The sequence below is a fragment of the Cololabis saira genome, chromosome 15 (assembly GCF_033807715.1).
Source record: "Cololabis saira isolate AMF1-May2022 chromosome 15, fColSai1.1, whole genome shotgun sequence".
NCBI classification, from domain to species: Eukaryota; Metazoa; Chordata; class Actinopteri; order Beloniformes; family Belonidae; genus Cololabis; species Cololabis saira.
In genome coordinates this window covers 5,275,492-5,293,256 of record NC_084601.1, presented here as the reverse complement: position 1 = coordinate 5,293,256, position 17,765 = coordinate 5,275,492, and the positions used below count along the sequence as shown (strand labels likewise).

Here is a 17,765-nt window from a genome sequence, read left to right as displayed (position 1 = left end):
CAAATCAACGCCGTACCCTACGACGTAGGTTACGCGGAGACGCGCACCGTACGGTACGCGGTCCCCGTACCCTACGCCGTAGTCTCTGCGTCGGTGTAACGCAGAACCATAAATGAAGCGCTGCTCTGAACCAGCGCTGCTGCTGCTTCGGGCGGACTCGAGAAACGACTGCTGCGTTCAGCGACCAGGGCTTCGGACACCGGCCTAAAACAAGAACATAGTGTGGAAACCAATCACGCCACCACGGATTTTTTATGGGATAAACGTACAGGCCTCGCTGCTAAAACGGTGACATATATTTGTTCATGCTTTCCGCCCCTTTTGCATTAGTTCCAGCGCGGGGAGCGCGTTAGCCGCTGGTAGCTAAGCTAAGCTAAAGATGGCGTCTAATTATTTACATGTTAACTCGTCTCTCGGCGATCACTTTAAATACCTTTCTGCCATTTCACTATATCTGCTACTACTGTTCTGTAGCTTTGAGAGCGTTTTATAATGTGTCATTACTCATTTACTGCCATTTAACGAAGGTTAATGCTGGTGTTTGGAGCAACACAACGCTGCACTCAAGCCTGATTTATGGTTCCGCGTCACACCGACGCAGAGCCTTCAGCGTATGGTTGCGCGTCGCCGCGTGCTTTACGCCGTCGATTTAACGCGGAACCATAAATCAGGCTTTATTAAGTTAATCGATACAGCACAATGTTAAAATAACTGATGACTACAATCTCCAGCCTAGTTTGTCGTTTGTCAATGAAAAGCACCGCTGTGTTTACGGTTAGAGGTTGTTAGTAGTTTAAAAGGATCGTGCAACAGGCTTAACAAAAACGTACATTAGTGTCTGCACATTTGCTGGCGTGATACAACATGTTAGTGATGCTGCTGGTAAACTGATACACAATGTGCTGAGACCAGTGGTTGGTTGCACTAACACAGCCAAACACCCTCATCTTTTTGTTCTAAACTGTCATCTTGTTGTTTTTTAATTTAATTTCAAGAATTCTAATATATATATATATATATATACATGTATACATTCGAATAGCTTGATTGAGCAGCACAATGTAACTTTCAGCTTTTGTTGAGTTTGGCGCCTCCTTTGGACAAAAGCGGTAGTGCTTTACCAGTAGTGTGGCAGGGTTCCTACCATCCACCTCAAAGTTACATGGTGCCAGTGAAGGTGATACAGACCCCTCAGACCATGACAGAGGTTCATTTAACCTGTTGGAAGTTGATGTTCCATCACAATGACTCTGGAAATATAATATTAAGGTGGGAAAGTTACATAGTGCTGCTTTAAGTTGATTGCATGGTAGCAATCATTTTTACACTTTTATTCAAGGCAAGTTTATTTGTATAGCACAATTCAACACAAGGTTATTCAAAATGCTTTACATCAATGCTAAAAACAGCAAGACACAATTAAACAGTTAAGTACAAATACAATGATAAGAAAAGAGGTAAAATAATAAAAAGCACAAGTTGTTTAAAAGTAAGGGCAGTAGAGTACAGCGGGTAAGTACCGTATTTTCTGGACTATAAGCCGCACCTGCATATAAGCTGCATCCGCTCTATTTAAATAAAAAAAAGATATACAAGCCGCATCCGCTCTAGAACCGACAGAACCAAGAGAAAATAACTTTATTTATCTATGTATCTGTTTGAAATCTCCTTCTACCTACTTCTATCCGCTAAAGAAGAAGTAGCTTATTCTTCTTTGCATTTATTTTGTCTTAGTTTTGATTGTAATTCCGGTTAAAGCGCCCCGAACGGTGGAAGAAAAATCCACACAATAGCCGCACCTTTGTATAAGCCGCACGGTTGAAAACCTATGAAAAAAGTAGCGGCTTATAGTCCAGAAAATACGGTATTTAATTTAGGAGTATGCTTGAGTAAACAGTAATGTTTTTAGGCCTGATTTAAAGGAGCTGACAGTTGGAGCTTCATAGGAACTAACAGATCAACCATGTATTTTGGTCCAAGACCATTCAGGTCTTTGTAGACCAGCAGGAAGATTTTAAACTCTATCCTTTGACTCACTGGAAGCCAGTGTAGTGATTTCATGATTGGTGTAATGTGGTCCAGTTTCCTGGTGTTTGTAAGGACTGTGCCTGATTGATTTCTTGTTAAAGCCTGTAAAGATGCCATTGCAATAATCCAACCTACTGAAAATGAATGCATGTATAAATTTGGTTCAGTTTGGCACATTGTTTCCCGTAATGTGTCCTGTTGCAGATTTCCTTTTAAAGCCTGATACACAATGTACTGAGCCCAGCTTGTGTTGTTCTCCATTGGTTGCATCTTAACTGTTTGCCTTAACACAGCCAAAAATCTTCATCTATTGTTTGTTCTAAACTGTCATCTTTTTATTTTTTAATTGTATGTATGTATTATATATTATATGTATTAGAATAGCTTGATTGAACAAAGAGGAACTTTTACATTAAGTTGATTGCGCAGTACCAATCATTTTTACACTGATGAGTCCTGTTGCAGATTTCCTAAATTATTATAAACTGGCAATGAGTAGCTGTCCAACTTGTGTAAATACAGGGCAAGCTGAAAACTTGACAGGGGTCACTTTGTATAAAGAGTTTAACTGAAAAGGCAATTGTTCATTGAAATTTTGATTTCAACAAACTGATAAAGATTTAAAGTCATAATTATCTAATATGTCCTTTTAACAACCCACTAGATGCCTCACAATCGACGGTACACGTCTTCTGATAGAGACAGCCGAAGCAGCTACCAAGACCGTTACAGAGACAGAGGACGAAGACATCGGCACAGAAGATCACCCACTAACTCATCCAGCAGTGACAGAGACCGCGACAGAAGGGGACGGGGACACAGACAGGAAGGGAGTTATGTTCGATCAAGGAGGTGTGTGTGGGATTTGTTTGGTTGGCCTTGGTAAAATGCTATTTTATAGGTCTAATCAGTACTCGAGTTGTAAAAAAAATCGGGGGATGGTGGATTTTATCATATGGGGACAGATAATTTGAGCTGATTACAAATAATATAATATATTACAAATAATAGCAGTGACCAAAACAGCTGCAGAAATACTGCAGGAATGACATAGCAGCAGTTAAATGCAGCCTTCTGTAAGCTTTAAATATCCACTGGACTTACATCAAATACATCAAAACACAACGATAAAAAACACTTTTCTGAACTTATCAATATGACTCTGTCCTTCACAGGGTAAGTAAAATGGATCACTGCAAAAACTCACAATCTTAACAAGAATATTTGTCTTATTTCTAGTTCAAATGTCTCATTTTAGTAAAAAAATCTCATTACACTTAAAACAAGACTCATCACTGGAAAAAACAACAATTCTCACCTGTTTCAAGTAGATTTTCACTTGAAATAAGTAGAAAAATCTGCCAGTGGGACAAGATTTTTTTTGCTTGTAATGAGAAGATAAATCTTGTCCCACTGGCAGATTTTCCTGCTTTATTTCAAGTGAAAATTTACCTGAAAAAGGTGAAAATTGTCACGTTTCTGGTGTTATTTTTCTGGTGATGACTCTAAATGTTTAAATGGCAGTAAAACCACATTCATTGATGAAATGACATAAGGGATGGAAAGGGGGGATGATTTTGACCGTTATATTTCAGGGGGGATGCCATCCCCCCTCAACTCCAGTACTGGGTCTAATATGTTTTTGTTATTTTTCCCTATTTCTAAGTGTGACCGTTTACACTTTATACTTTTGTATATGTTTTCAGTCGCAGCTTTGACAATCGCTCAATGGAACACCGAGCATTTGATCGGAGATACTGCGAGGGATACAGACGACTGGATCCGAGTCGTGATCGGGATAGGGAGCCACACGGAGCAGCTGAAAGCTATTATCCACGAGACTTTTCCCCCAACCTGTACGACTACCGACGTGGCCGCGAGAGAGAGCGCGAGCGGGACAAGTCGTACCAGCGGAAAGGCAGCAGGCGTAAGCACAAACGAAGGCGGCGTAAAACCAGGTCCTATAGCGCATCCTCCTCGGTGAGTACAACCATGTCTGAGATGGTGTTTTAACTTTCCTCATCTTCTCTTTCTACTTCTTTTTCTTTCACTCAGCCCTCTCTGTCTCTCTCTTTACATAACAACTTCTTATTTACAGCCTGTGGACTTGGTAAGTAGCACATTATTTTTGATTTGTTTTTGTTTTGTCAGATTTCCTTTTCTTTCTTTTTATTATTAATTTAATCTAAAACTGTTAACTCTTTGGCAGAGCATTTTCATTTTATTCAAATCCATTTTAGTTGTCCAGAAATCCATACCACAAATTCTTACTGTACAGGACTGTCTCAGAAAATTAGAATACTGTGATTTTCTGTAATGCAATTACAAAAATGTCATACATTCTGGATTCATTACAAATCAACTGAAATATTGCAAGCCTTTTATTATTTTAATATTGCTGATCATGGCTTACAGCTTAAGAAAACTCAAATATCCTATCTCAAAAAATTAGAATATTCTGGGAATCTTAATCTTAAACTGTAAGCCATAATCAGCAATATTAAAATAATAAAAGGCTTGCAATATTTCAGTTGATTTGTAATGAATCTAGAATGTATGACATTTTTGTTTTTTTAATTGCATTACAGAAAATAAAGAACTTTATCACAATATTCTAATTTTCTGAGACAGTCCTGTACTTTAAGTTCACATCCACCATGAAATTCCTACAATTTGTTAACAGCAACATGCAGCAACATGATTTTTTTGGGAGGGGATTTTTTTTTTTTTTTTTTTTAAATTCAGAAAAATATCTCACATAAAATTGAAAACGAAGATAGTTTTAGGGGAAAAAGAGTGAAAATGTTCTACCAAACACATGAGTTGAGTTTAGATTTTTGTTTCAGGTTAGTTGCATTTCAAATACTTTTTTTCTTGATGTTTATTTTTAACCACATATCATATATTAAGGAATATAAATATAATTGATTAAGCGGGTGAATTTATTGTAGTATAAATGTAAGGGTTACCATTAAATATTTCCTGCTTGATGATCTGGTCCAGTCATGTTCCATCGTTTTTTTTTCTTTTTCTTCTTTTTTTTTTTTAAGTCTAAAGTGTTAGCCTGAAAAGTTATGAATTAGCGATGTCACTGTCTTAACTGGTTTGTGCGTTGATGAATGGATATGCCAGTTGCTTCTCTGTTTGTAAGCAGCCATGGTTTAAAGGTAGAGGGGGGAGAAGAGCAGAGGACAACATGTGATGTTTTCCTTTCCTTGCACTATATCCCTATCGTTATATATTTCCTTCACGTGGTGTCATGCGTGAACCGCCCCATGACCACGAAACCCACCTACAACCACAACTACTACCACCAACACCACCCTCCTCCTCCCTCCTCGTCTACCTGTGCCGCCCCTGATGCCATGGCTGCGGCTTCCACTGAAACCCCTGTTCCCTTCGGTCGTGTTGTGACCTGCTGATGGCGGTTTGGGTGTGAAAACAGCGGAGCAACAGCCGGACACGAGCACTGAGTGTGAGGGACGACGAGGAAGGGCACCTGATCTGTCGGAGTGGGGACGTCCTGCAAGAGAGATGTACTCACTGCCACTACTCTATCGTAACCCTTCTCCATATGAGTATTAAAGCATAGAGCATTTACATGACATGGGAGTGCCAGATGATGATGCCTTTGCTAGAATGCTCTTCGCTCTGGCAGAAGTAGCAGGGTGGATTTGCAAGAATGTTGACGAATTTGAGAGGGACTTTAGATATATATTCTTCTTTGTGTTGTGGGGTTTTAAGCTGTGGAGCATTTTTTGTGTTTCACAGGTTACTTCACTTCCCTAAACATAGATTCCCATTTGTAGCTGTTTCTTTCTGTTTGTACTTTAGCTTAAAATTCAGATAGTTTTAAATCTTTAACTTTAATGGTTTTCTACAACAGTGTTTTCAGGGGTTGTCTTAGTAGAAAGATCACATGCACATGAATTTATATAGCCATCTTCACCCAGAATAGTAGCACGAACACTTAAATAAATCACCAGATTTGGACTCAACACTTATGGATTCCATTCTAGTAATACAGTGGAATACTAATCAGTTTTCAGGTGATCAAATTTATAGTTATCCCACATATGTTTTCATCTACATCTTTTAAAAAGAAAAGATTTGTCATTTGACTGCAAATTGGTTCTCAAAGGATGGGAGTGCTTTATAGCTGAGCCCTTATTGTAGACACGCATTCACTTATCGTAGACTCAGATTGTTTTGAGCCTGCCAACGTGAATAGGCAGCTTTTTGAAAAGGGGATGGGCGCTAGAATTGATTCGCCTGTCTGTACGTTTCATAGTGTTTTCTTGCTTGAGTTCATGTGTCTAATGCTTGTGCTCTTTCTGTCCCCACTCTCCCTCTTTTCCTTTTCTCTCTGTGTTGTGTTGCAGACGAGATTATCAGCACTTTGGGTGAAGGCACCTTTGGAAGAGTAATGAAATGTATTGACCATCGCAGGTGAGTTTCAGATGAAATTGGGAAAAATATCTGCCGTCAGTCCGTTGGGGTCTTATTTCCGATATTGTAACAGAGCAGTTGTGCAGGATCTCTGTGTCATGCTTACTTTAAAATAGGACTTTTGAGTTTTCTAAACTTTATTATCTTGCTGAGGCAAAAAGAAAAGGTTTTCTGTACCATTGATTGCCTGTCGGGTTGAATTTAGTAAAATCTAGAAGGGTGGAGTAAAAAAAAAGAACTCATTTTCTGTTTTCAATTCACTGCTGCTATTTATTTATTTATTTATTTATTTATTTATTTATTTATTTATTTATTTTTAACTGAATATAAAAACTGTTTACCAAAAACACAATCCACCTTTATTACTGCTACTGATTGGTCCGAGGGTGAAACTTCACTCGACTGGGCGATATATGGAGTATAGTCCATGTATCTCGGCTTCTACTCTGTGCAATGTACAAAATGACTCTATCGTGAATATTCGAGTATACATTGTCACGCATATGCTTTTAGCCGCAGGCATTAATTTACAGGTTTTTCTCGCTCTCTCGTCTCTCCTTCTCGGAACCATAAAACAGGCGCACCCAGTTACATACGTCAGTCACGTGCTGTCATGTGTGCAGGGTTAGGGTTAGGCTTTTCTCTTCCAGAGCTGTGAAACGTCACCTAGTGTTGCTTAAATGTGGCCACATGAAATCAATCACTATCATCGAAACAAAGTCAAACAAGACTATATGACGTCATGTTTCTAAAAGTAAGTGAAAGTGATGCAAATTAAAGGAGGAGAGGATGAAACATTGCAGTCCCTACACCTACATTAGTCTGAATATAAAGGTGCTGAAAAGGCCCTCCTGCTCAGAGCAGCTCATCCTGGTAAAACCGGGACCAGAACATGTTCTTAGCAGATGTTCTTCAGACGGGGAGTCAGAGATGCAACGTGCTCTTTCTGTTTTGAAATTACACTTTTTATGTTTGTGCCACTCACTGCTTAGTAACTGTTTAATAAATACAGTTTTGGTAAATTTGACTTATTCCCCCTTTTTGCATGAAAGTTTAAAATGAGCATATATTAATGCAGTATGAACAAGAATGTTTTAATGTAGATATAGAATCATCATACTGATGTGATTGTAGCATCAAAGTGTTAATTCAAGGCTAAGGCAAAATATCGAGAAATATATCGTGTATCGTGACATGGCCTAAAAATATGGAGATATTAATAAAAGGCTGTATCTCCCAGCCCTACCTTGCTGTGTTTTTGCCTTATCTGACTGTTGGCCCCCATAATTTATTGTCATGTATATAGATTAGAATTATACATCTATTATCAGATTTAATTCATTCTGAATATAGTAGACTGAAATTAGTTTTGCTTTATACTAGTCTGGAAGAAAATGTATTATCAATAATACAGTGGTCAAGACTGTTAGTCACAGCAACATCTTTTCATGAGCTATATCGACTTTTGTAATCTTACTTGCTCTTACTATGTTGATAGTACTCTAAAGGCATAATTAGATAACACCAAACATGTCTTAAGAATTTACAAGAAGCAGACATGTTACGGTGCAGATTTATCAAATCAGATAAATTCATACATCACACGTCACTCCATCACATGCTGATTTGTTGATACAGGACTGTCTCAGAAAATTAGAATATTGTGATTTTCTGTAATGCAATTACAAAAACAAAAATGTCATACATTCTGGATTCATTACAAATCAACTGAAATATTGCAAGCGTTTTATTATTTTAATATTGCTGATCATGGCTTACAGTTTAAGAAAACTCAGATATCCTATCTCAAAAAATTAGAATATTCTGGGAATCTTAAACTTAAACTGTAACCCATAATCAGCAATATTAAAATAATAAAAGTCTTGCAATATTTCAGTTGATTAGTAATGAATCCAGAATGTATGACATTTTTTTTTTTTTAATTGCATTACAGAAAATAAAGAACTTTATCACAATATTCTAATTTTCTGAGACAGTCCTGTATGCTGATACTTTTCAATAGTTTATAGTCTTTGTCTTTCTTTTTTCTTCTATTATCACCTTGTCTTATTTAACTAACTCTAATAACTAATAACTCTTGTCTTATTTTACAGAGGAGGAACTCATGTTGCTCTGAAAATCATCAAGAACGTAGAGAAATATAAGGAAGCTGCTCGACTGGAGATCAACGTATTAGAGAAGATAAATGAAAAGGACCCTGATAACAAATTGTAAGTTCTGGCAAATGCAGTTGTGTAATTGGATTGTTTATGCCTGTCTGGCAGCTGTAGACAAAGCCATGCACTTGATTAAAGCAGGGAGATTAAAAAAGAGTGTTCATATTTAAACGTAGTTTGTTTTGATTGTTGTGTTTGTGGAGTGGTGTGGGCATAAGCAGTGCTTGACTGTCAAACCTTCCCATTATTTTGTCTCTTGCAGTTTGTGTGTCCAGATGTACGACTGGTTCGACTACCACGGTCACATGTGTCTCTCTTTTGAACTGCTAGCGCTGAGCACATTTGACTTTCTGAAGGAAAACAACTACCTGCCGTATTCAATCGGTCAGGTCAGACACATGGCCTACCAAATCTGTATTGCTGTGAAGTGTAAGTACATTTGATATCAAAGGAAACTTCTCAATAAAAAGCTTTGATAAGAGAGAAAATAAAGAATTCTGTTTAGACCCAGTACATTCTTAACTCTCAACTAGAACTAGATGTTTTTGTTTACTAAAGATTGCTTGATTTGGTGTATTTGTGATATACAGGACTGTCTCAGAAAATTAGAATATTGTGATAAAGTTCTTTATTTTCTGTAATGCAATAAAAAAAAATGTCATACATTCTGGATTCATTACAAATCAACTGAAATATTGCAAGCCTTTTATTATTTTAATATTGCTGATTATGGTTTACAGTTTAAGATTAAGTTTCCCAGAATATTCTAATTTTTTGAGATAGGATATTTGAGTTTTCTTAAGCTGTAAGCCATGATCAGTAATATTAAAATAATAAAAGGCTTGCAATATTTCAGTTGATTTTTAATGAATCCAGAATGTATGACATTTTTGTTTTTGTAATTGCATTACAGAAAATCACAATATTCTAATTTTCTGAGACAGTCCTGTAGTCTTCCATTGAATATGTTGATTGACTGAATCAATATGTTGTTTGTGATACACTGGCCATTACTGAGACCATTACAACTAAAACAGTGGCGAAGAGCAACCTGTAAAGCTATTAGTGGTTGAGTATTGCTCTATGAATAGTTGGCATGCCTGTCCTCAGTCTGTTTGCCTCAAATGTCAGTCAAATAAATGCTTTGTATATGCAGTTTTTTAATCAATTACTTTCAAATGTAAATGACTAAGCTTCTTTTTTCTCTCTATAGTTCTCCATGACAATAAGCTGACACACACGGATCTAAAACCAGAAAACATCCTGTTCGTCAACTCGGACTTCACAATGTCTTACAATGTGGAGAAGGTCAGTAAAATGAGCAGGACAGGGAAACCAAAACTTTTAGCTTTATTACCATTAGTTATTATTATTATTATTATTGTTTTTGTTGTTGTTGTTATTATTACTACTATTAGACTTCACAAAGATCTAACATAACCACTTTACTCCATGGAGACATTAAGGGCAGTCAGTCGCTGCCCACTCAGGAGTTTCCTGCTAAATCACAGATTAACTCTCCATTATGCTCGTTTCTGCACAAAACCAAATATTGAAAAAGAAATCATGGAATTGAAACGGCATTCATTTAAAAAAAAAAAAAAAAAAAAAATCGAATAAACCCTTTTTTGCTTCCAGGAAGTGTGTTTTTTTCAGGAGATTCGATTATTCAATTATTTGCAAAAGTGTAATGGAAACCTTTTGTGAACTTCCACCTCTCTGGCAGCGCTGTATGTGCTGTAGTCGGTCAATCTACAGTCATCAAAATGTAGTTTCCAGCGGTTTTTGGCCTCATTAATACGATGTAGTTTTGCTAAAACACTGCTTAATCATTAATCATTACATAAGGGCCTTGCATCTAAAACATCACTTGAATGATTGGCTGATGCTTTCATCATCAACTTATTTCTTAACAGCGCTAGCGGTAATTGCAATAAATTGTCAAAGATTAAAGATGTTTTAGTCCATCTTCTTCAACATTGAGATTTTCTTTTTTGTTGTTTGGCAAGCGAAGTCTCGCAGGATGAGACGCAGAGAGTTACAGAACTATGTTTAATCGACAAACCCGCCTGCAGCGCTGCCTCATTTTTAAAATCAGAGACGTGTTTTTCTTTTGTGCAAGTGTAATAGAAACACAACTATTGTCTAAATCTTTTCTTGTGGTGAAACTGCTGCCTTTCTTTTTAGAGTATTTTAAGGTCTTACCTGTACGTGTAATAATTCCTCAGATGATTTTACAATTGGATGCTACATAAGTAGAATAGGATTGCAGTTTTAAATGGAATAGATTTGTGCTCATGGAAGTAGCTTTCATTGATATAAACTTAAAAAATAAAGTTTGCACACGTTTTGCAATAAGAAAGCATTTTAATTTGGATAGATGTTGAAACACCTGTCTTTTCTAACAGAAACGAGAAGAGCGGACAGTTAAGAGCACGGCAGTGCGAGTGGTCGACTTCGGCAGTGCTACTTTTGACCACGAGCATCACAGCACGATTGTGTCTACACGACATTACCGGGCCCCGGAGGTGATACTAGGTAAGAGCTACTACTGTATGTGTACTGCAAACTTAAAGTGATTTCATTTCAAGGTCTAAAGGAAACCATGTAGATGTAACTAGTTTAATCAGGAACAGTTTTACATGCCCACCCTAGTTTTTCTATTGTGGAAAAAAAGTGCCAATATACATTACATGGCCAAAAGTTTATGGTAAGACCTGTTGCCACAGGTTAAATCAAGCACCTCACCATGCGGTCTCTATTTTTGAGCATCTAAATCGTGATACAAAGCTGGTCATTGTGAGGAGCTCAGTGACTTTAAGTATGGTACTGTGATAGGATGCCACCTTGCTTAATGTTCCACAGTTAACTGTTGGTGTTGATTTAGAAAGCAACATCAACTCCGCCACGAAGTGGAAGGTGATGTAAAGTCACAGAACGGAACTGCTAGGATCCACGATGTGTAAAAATACACACAGAGTGGAGGCTGTTATAGCCACAAAAGAGGAACCACGTGCAGATTAAAGTACTGTATCTGTATTTGCAAATAACATAATTGCAGTTGCTGTTTTAGTAAAGGTCAAGCATGACCACTATTTTTGTCCATGTAGTTAATCTTATACACATAACTTGGCACTGCTGCAAGTATGGATTCACCAGCCATGTGCTGAGATAAATACAGGACTGTCTCAGAAAATAAGAATATTGTGATAAAGTCCTTTTATTTTCTGTAATGCAAAAATGTCACACATTCTGGATTAATTACAAATCAACTGAAATAGTGCAAGCCTTTTATTATTTTAATATTGCTGATCATGGCTTACAGCTTAAGAAAACTCAAATATCCTATCTCAAAAAATTTGAATATTCTGGGAATTAGGGCTGGGCGATATGGACCAAAAGTCATATCTCAATATTTTTCTAGCTGAATGGCGATACTTGATATATATTGATATTTTTTCTGTGCCATTATTGGGGTTTCCCCCAAAGCATTATAGCATAGCATCTCTGTAAGCTTCATTTTTTCTGAGGCAAACCCTTAAAAAAACAGTCAGTTTTAATACAAAGCCTCGTGCCAAATGTCACACAGGTTCCTTTATTAACAGAGGTCTGCACAATGTCAAAATGTATAAAACAAATGAAATAAAAATAAACTGCCTGCATATATAGAATAAAAATGCTTCTTGAATAAAATAAAACAAATATCCCTTTCCTGCATAACAATTAAATTAAAATACACTGTGCAATTAATACAATGTAGACAGTAACAGGCAGACTTTTCCACTGAGGTTGACAGTTGTGCAAATAACAAAACATTTGTGCAAATCTCAAATAAAACATTCAAGTCAATTTGTCACAAAATAAGCTATATCAAAATCATAAAAAAATATATATATTTTTTTTAAATCGATATAAACGATATTGTCTTGTACCTTTTCAGTACATTTTTGTTTTTTTATTGCATTACAGAAAATAAAGAACTTTATCAGTCCTGTAGGTGGTTAATATGATGAGTACAAATTGTCATCCTTGATCTAATCAGAATTGTAGATCTAGCCTTTAGATTCTGGTTGTTTTTGGAAGAAAATAACATTTACTTTCTTAAATGGAGTTTAGCATGAAGCTAAAATCCCTAATGTGCAACAGCATTAGTAATAAATGATTTGGTAATGAATTCATAATTTAGGCTACAGAAATATATCAAACTATTGTTTGATATGAAGAGAATAATATTAGATGAGTTATTAAGCATCTATGTAGCATCTAGTTGAAAAAAACATGAAATTGTTTTGATTAATCTGTCTTTAAAATGGTCACCAGTTCTACTTGGTTAAAAGGTTAGTCGGGCCCCAGTGATGAGACTTGAGCCTAACTGGGATCACTCGTGGCATCAGAAACATTTCCCTAGGTATTCTAAAGCATTTATGACACATTTCTGTCCTTCAGAGCTGGGCTGGAGTCATCCCTGTGATGTGTGGAGTATTGGCTGTATCCTGTTTGAGTACTACTTAGGCTTTACCTTGTTTCAGGTAAACTATATCTCTGCTTACTACTGCAGTATTTAGACTCTTATTCACTCATAGCTGATTATTGTAATCGTAATTATCCAAGAATGTATATTTTTGTTCATGTGTCGCCTCACAGTAGCACCTTTCAGAAGTGTGAGCCCATACAGCTTTCTGTTCACCTCCACAAACAGAACTGCATCCTGAATCGCTCTCTTTGTTTCTAACATGTCTTTTCTGCTGGATCATCATTTTTCTTCATCTTTTAGACTCATGACAACAGGGAGCATTTGGCCATGATGGAAAGAATCTTGGGACCGGTGCCCTCGAGGATGATTCGTAAGACTAGGTAAGAAAAGAATAGTCATTTGCAGCCGTAAATACACTTTCTGTGAGGGAAACATTATAAACCTGATAAATAAATGCTGTTGGCATTTCCAACCCTAAATCCTCAGGAAGCAAAAGTATTTCTACCGAGGCCGTCTGGATTGGGACGAGAGCTCCTCAGCAGGAAAATACGTCAGAGAAAACTGCAAACCCTTGCGGGTAAGAGAAGTGAGAATGCATGATGATGACCATTAACTGAAAACTTATTGTTGTATCTAACAATAATGTCTACTATGGGTGTAACGATACACTAATCTCACGATACGATACGATATTACAGCAGTACAACCTTGCATGAGGAACATATGACTGGAAAAAATTGTCTTTTATTTGAAAGACACAAAAAACAAAACAATACTGTGCGTTTGACCTATTGTTACAGTTTGTAATGCTTTATAACTGTTTAAGTTTTAAAGAGAAAGCCAGGCCAACCATTTTCCACAAACAACTGAACTAAAAGTAAATGTCAGGTTTGCATTATGATCTTCAGTTTCATACAAGTACAAATATTTTGCCACAAACTGAATAGTTTCTCTCATGTATGATTTGACTTTTTTCTTTTCCACAAATGTAACAACTAAAATTAAATAAATAAATAAAAGTAAATAAATACATACAATTTTACATCATAAAAAGTTTGATTCATGCTCACCTTATAAGTGTAAGAGGAGATTTATTTTTGTTAAGAAGGTTATTTCATTATTTTATAAATATATTCTTTATATTCTGATGTAAATCAGGGACTATAATGACACTAGTCAGTTTATCTGTAGTGATTAGTCTGTTTTAGATTGGGCGGAGTGATACGCCACAGTACGGCACTAGGTGCTGTGTTGATGTTCTAAAATCCTACACTGTTGAGGGACATTAAAGTACACTGGAACTCAGCAGAAGTTTCCCCGTGTTTATCCTACTCACCACCTCAAAAAGGTTTAATTTAATAAGGTAAGGCTTAACTCTACACCAGACTTAAATAAGTAAAAGGTCAGAGATCAAAACCTGCAAAAGTCCCGTGATCGGGACCAAAACGGTACTAGTTTCTTCTGAGCGGAGGAAGATTTTGGTCCGCGGGTCGAGGTGCGGTCGGATGCGCGTTACTGCACTTTAAGGGGCGGCAGTAGCTCAGGTGGCAGAGCAGGTCGTCCAATGATCGGAAGGTTGGCGGTTCGAATCTCGCTCTGTCCCAGTTGCTGTCGTAGTGTCCTTGGGCAAGACACCTTACCCACCTTGCCCCGTGTGAATGTGTTTGAATGTTGGTGGTGGTCGGAGGGGCCGTTTGGCGCGATATGGCAGCCACGCTTCCGTCAGTCTGCCCCAGGGCAGATGTGGCTACAAAACGTAGCTTACCACCACCAGTATGGATGTGTATGAATGAATAATGATTTCTGTAAAAGCGCTCTGGGTGCCTTGAAGGGCGCTATATAAATCCAAGTCATTATTATTATTATTATTATTATTATTACTACTAGTCAACACAATAGATTAATATTAATAACCCAATATCGTGTGACGTTTTTGTATCGCGAAATTTTGTGGCACGATATATTGTTACACCCCTAGTGTCTACAGTTCTGAACAGACCTCAGTGCATCTTCTCATCTCTTGTTTCTTTCTGTTTTCAGCGGTATCTGCTGTCGGAGGCGGAGGAGCACCACCAGTTATTTGACCTCATTGAAAGCATGCTGGAGTACGAGCCCTCCAAGAGGCTGGCGCTGGCCGACTCCCTCAAACACCCCTTCTTTGAGAGCAGGAGCGTTAGTGAGGCGGCAGGCAGTAAGAACTGGGAAGTGAACCGGGACATCAGCCGGTGACCCCTAAGTCTGCAAAGACTGAGTGAAAGAGGAAAAACCTTTTCCATGTGGAGCAGCTGAACTATTAAATGACCTGGGTCTTAAGAGATTTTCTGTCATTTGTCATTCAAGCATGGACCTCCTACTCCTCCATCCTGTCCCTGGGACATCCACCTCTGCAGCTCCGGGAGAAATGTCTCAGCAGAGTCTGAATTAATCCACAAAAGGCCGTGGAAGAGTCGTGAATTTGTCACTGAGGTCACAGCCTAGTTACAGGCAACGTCTTGGATGGAAAATTGTTTATACCCAAAGTTGCTCTCCATTCTTCTCTTTTCTTTTCTTCATTTTCACTTGTGTGAACACCTTTCTGTCCTCCGTCCAACTGGCTATTACTTTCATCAGCTTTTTTTGAAGAAAATAATACAACAATCGATCATTGAGGGGGAAAAACTCACTTTCGGGAGAATAAATGTCATTTCAGTTCTGAAGTTTTAAGGAAACAGTAAAGAAGATGACGGTGTACGTGTAGCCCGGTGCCATTCCTAAGCACTTGTACTTTTGATTATGGAGAGATGATTAAAAGATTAAGTCAATAAGATGGAATGTTGCATTTTCTAGGAAAGTGATACTACCGGTATCTCCAGCAGAGACAAGTGTCTAAGTTTTTGTTAAAGTTGTGTAGTGAGCACTTGCATTACAAATTCTTCTTTTCTTGGTTCAAGCAATTTTCCTGTGAATGCTGACTGTAATTTCGTGGCTGCTGGTCACACTCGTTTGTAAAGGGTTGATGGTGACGGACACTCGGCTCTCAGGCCTCTGTAGCTGGACTTGTTGATAGGTATATAGATATATAAATATATATATATACGTTTGTTATATTTTGCAATGTTTTCTAAATGTGAGTGAGTGCGTGGGTGTGTGTGCGAGTAGGGGTGTGTATGAAGTTGTTGGCATGTTCATGATCTGCTAGTTTAGTTTAGCATCAGTCATGGGATCTTTCTCATACATTTTAACACAAATGGCCTTTTCCAATTTGACTTTATCAGACCCGAAGTCTTTATATTAATGTCAAGCACACAGCTCTTGTTGATGGTATTTATTTTAATTTACAATATAGGTCATAATGCCCTGACTCCCCCCTACATGTACATGACTTGTTTTTGTATGAAATTAATGCATATAAAAGTGTATATATGTATTATTGTGTAGAATTAAAGTTCTCTTGCCAAAGGTTTGCTCTGTAGCTTCCATGTTCTGTCGCGGCAGACGGCAGGTGTTTCGTCTTAGATTAGAGTTAAACCGCAGGAGGATTTTGATGTAGACTGAATCATCTGTTTTCTTTATTATTTAACCTTTAGTTAACCAGATTAGTCTCTGTGAGATTAAGATCTCTTTTTAACCTGGCCAAGATTAGCAGGATAAGATATTTTCAGGTCATAAAAGCACAATGGACAGGATTTCAAAATAAAAGAATCCTCTTATTACAGTTTTTCACAATTGTTTAAACACATTTCCTGATAGACTACCTCACTTTCTCAAAACTCTAAACAAAAATTACAAAACACACACAAAATGCAAAATCCTACACTTCTCTTGCAAAAGCAAACTCTACCCTCAAAACAGTATTAACTCTTCACTAAATGGTATTTCCTTCTCAAATGCCAAACACATACATAATTTGAGTAGACATTTCTAAGCACCCACTGAACACTGATGTGCAGAATGGAAGACACTATATGAATGCCTCAGTGTTACACCTTCAGCTGTTGGATGTAATGTATCACCATATAGTATTCTTATGTATAGGCTACTCAAATAGAAAACAACACACAATTCTTTACTGTAACAACAAATAATATTTTACAGTATTTGGACTCAAAATGTGCAGTCCACTGGACATCACAGCAAGCTGTGGATGAAAACTTGACAGAAAATAGAAACAAAACAAAAGTATTAGGCTACATCCTGCCTTTCATCCCTGGCTGGCCACAGGACCTCGTCCACGTCGCAGGCGATGTTCTCCCTGGCAGAGCAGCGGGGGAACAATCTCCTACAATGCTGCATGAAGCCTTGACAGGCCTCAGCAGTGACATCGCCACATGCGTCCTCCATGGCCTGCAGCAGTGGGATCCGTGTCTGAGGATTTCTCTCGTATACCTTCCATCTCCAGGCAGAGAAAAACTCCTCAATTGGGTTGAGGAAGGGAGAGTATGGAGGGAGATATAGGACATCAACTTCTGGATGGACCGTGAACCAGTCACGGACCAGAGCAGCCCGGTGGAAACTGACATTGTCCCAGATAACAACGAACCTGACCACTTCTGTGTCCTCCATCTGGTCTGGCTACAATGATATTGTAGAGCTGGTCCAGGAATGCTAGAAGAAGTGCAGTGTTGTAGGGGCCAAGGGTGGCATGGTGATGGAGGACG

At 37.8% G+C, this 17,765-nt stretch overlaps 1 protein-coding gene across 2 annotated transcripts; it reads left to right on the top strand.

Annotated features, from left to right (window-relative positions):
• The first annotated feature begins 98 nt into the window (after positions 1–98).
• On the top strand, positions 99–16,561 carry clk2a (CDC-like kinase 2a). 2 transcript variants are annotated; one of them, XM_061742207.1, is made up of 13 exons: positions 99–288; positions 2,693–2,880; positions 3,735–4,008; positions 5,474–5,564; positions 6,411–6,477; positions 8,592–8,708; positions 8,917–9,083; positions 9,868–9,962; positions 11,063–11,192; positions 13,101–13,183; positions 13,429–13,508; positions 13,615–13,705; positions 15,169–16,561. In XM_061742207.1, exons 2-13 carry the CDS (start codon positions 2,693–2,695, stop codon positions 15,355–15,357), a joined length of 1,572 nt encoding a protein of 523 aa, XP_061598191.1. In that variant the 5' UTR covers positions 99–288; the 3' UTR covers positions 15,358–16,561. The 2 variants fall into 2 exon arrangements, with proteins under 2 accessions (XP_061598191.1, XP_061598192.1); XM_061742208.1 differs by lacking the exons at positions 99–288; positions 2,693–2,880; positions 5,474–5,564 and having other exon boundaries at positions 3,871–4,008.
• Positions 16,562–17,765: the final 1,204 nt, after the last annotated feature.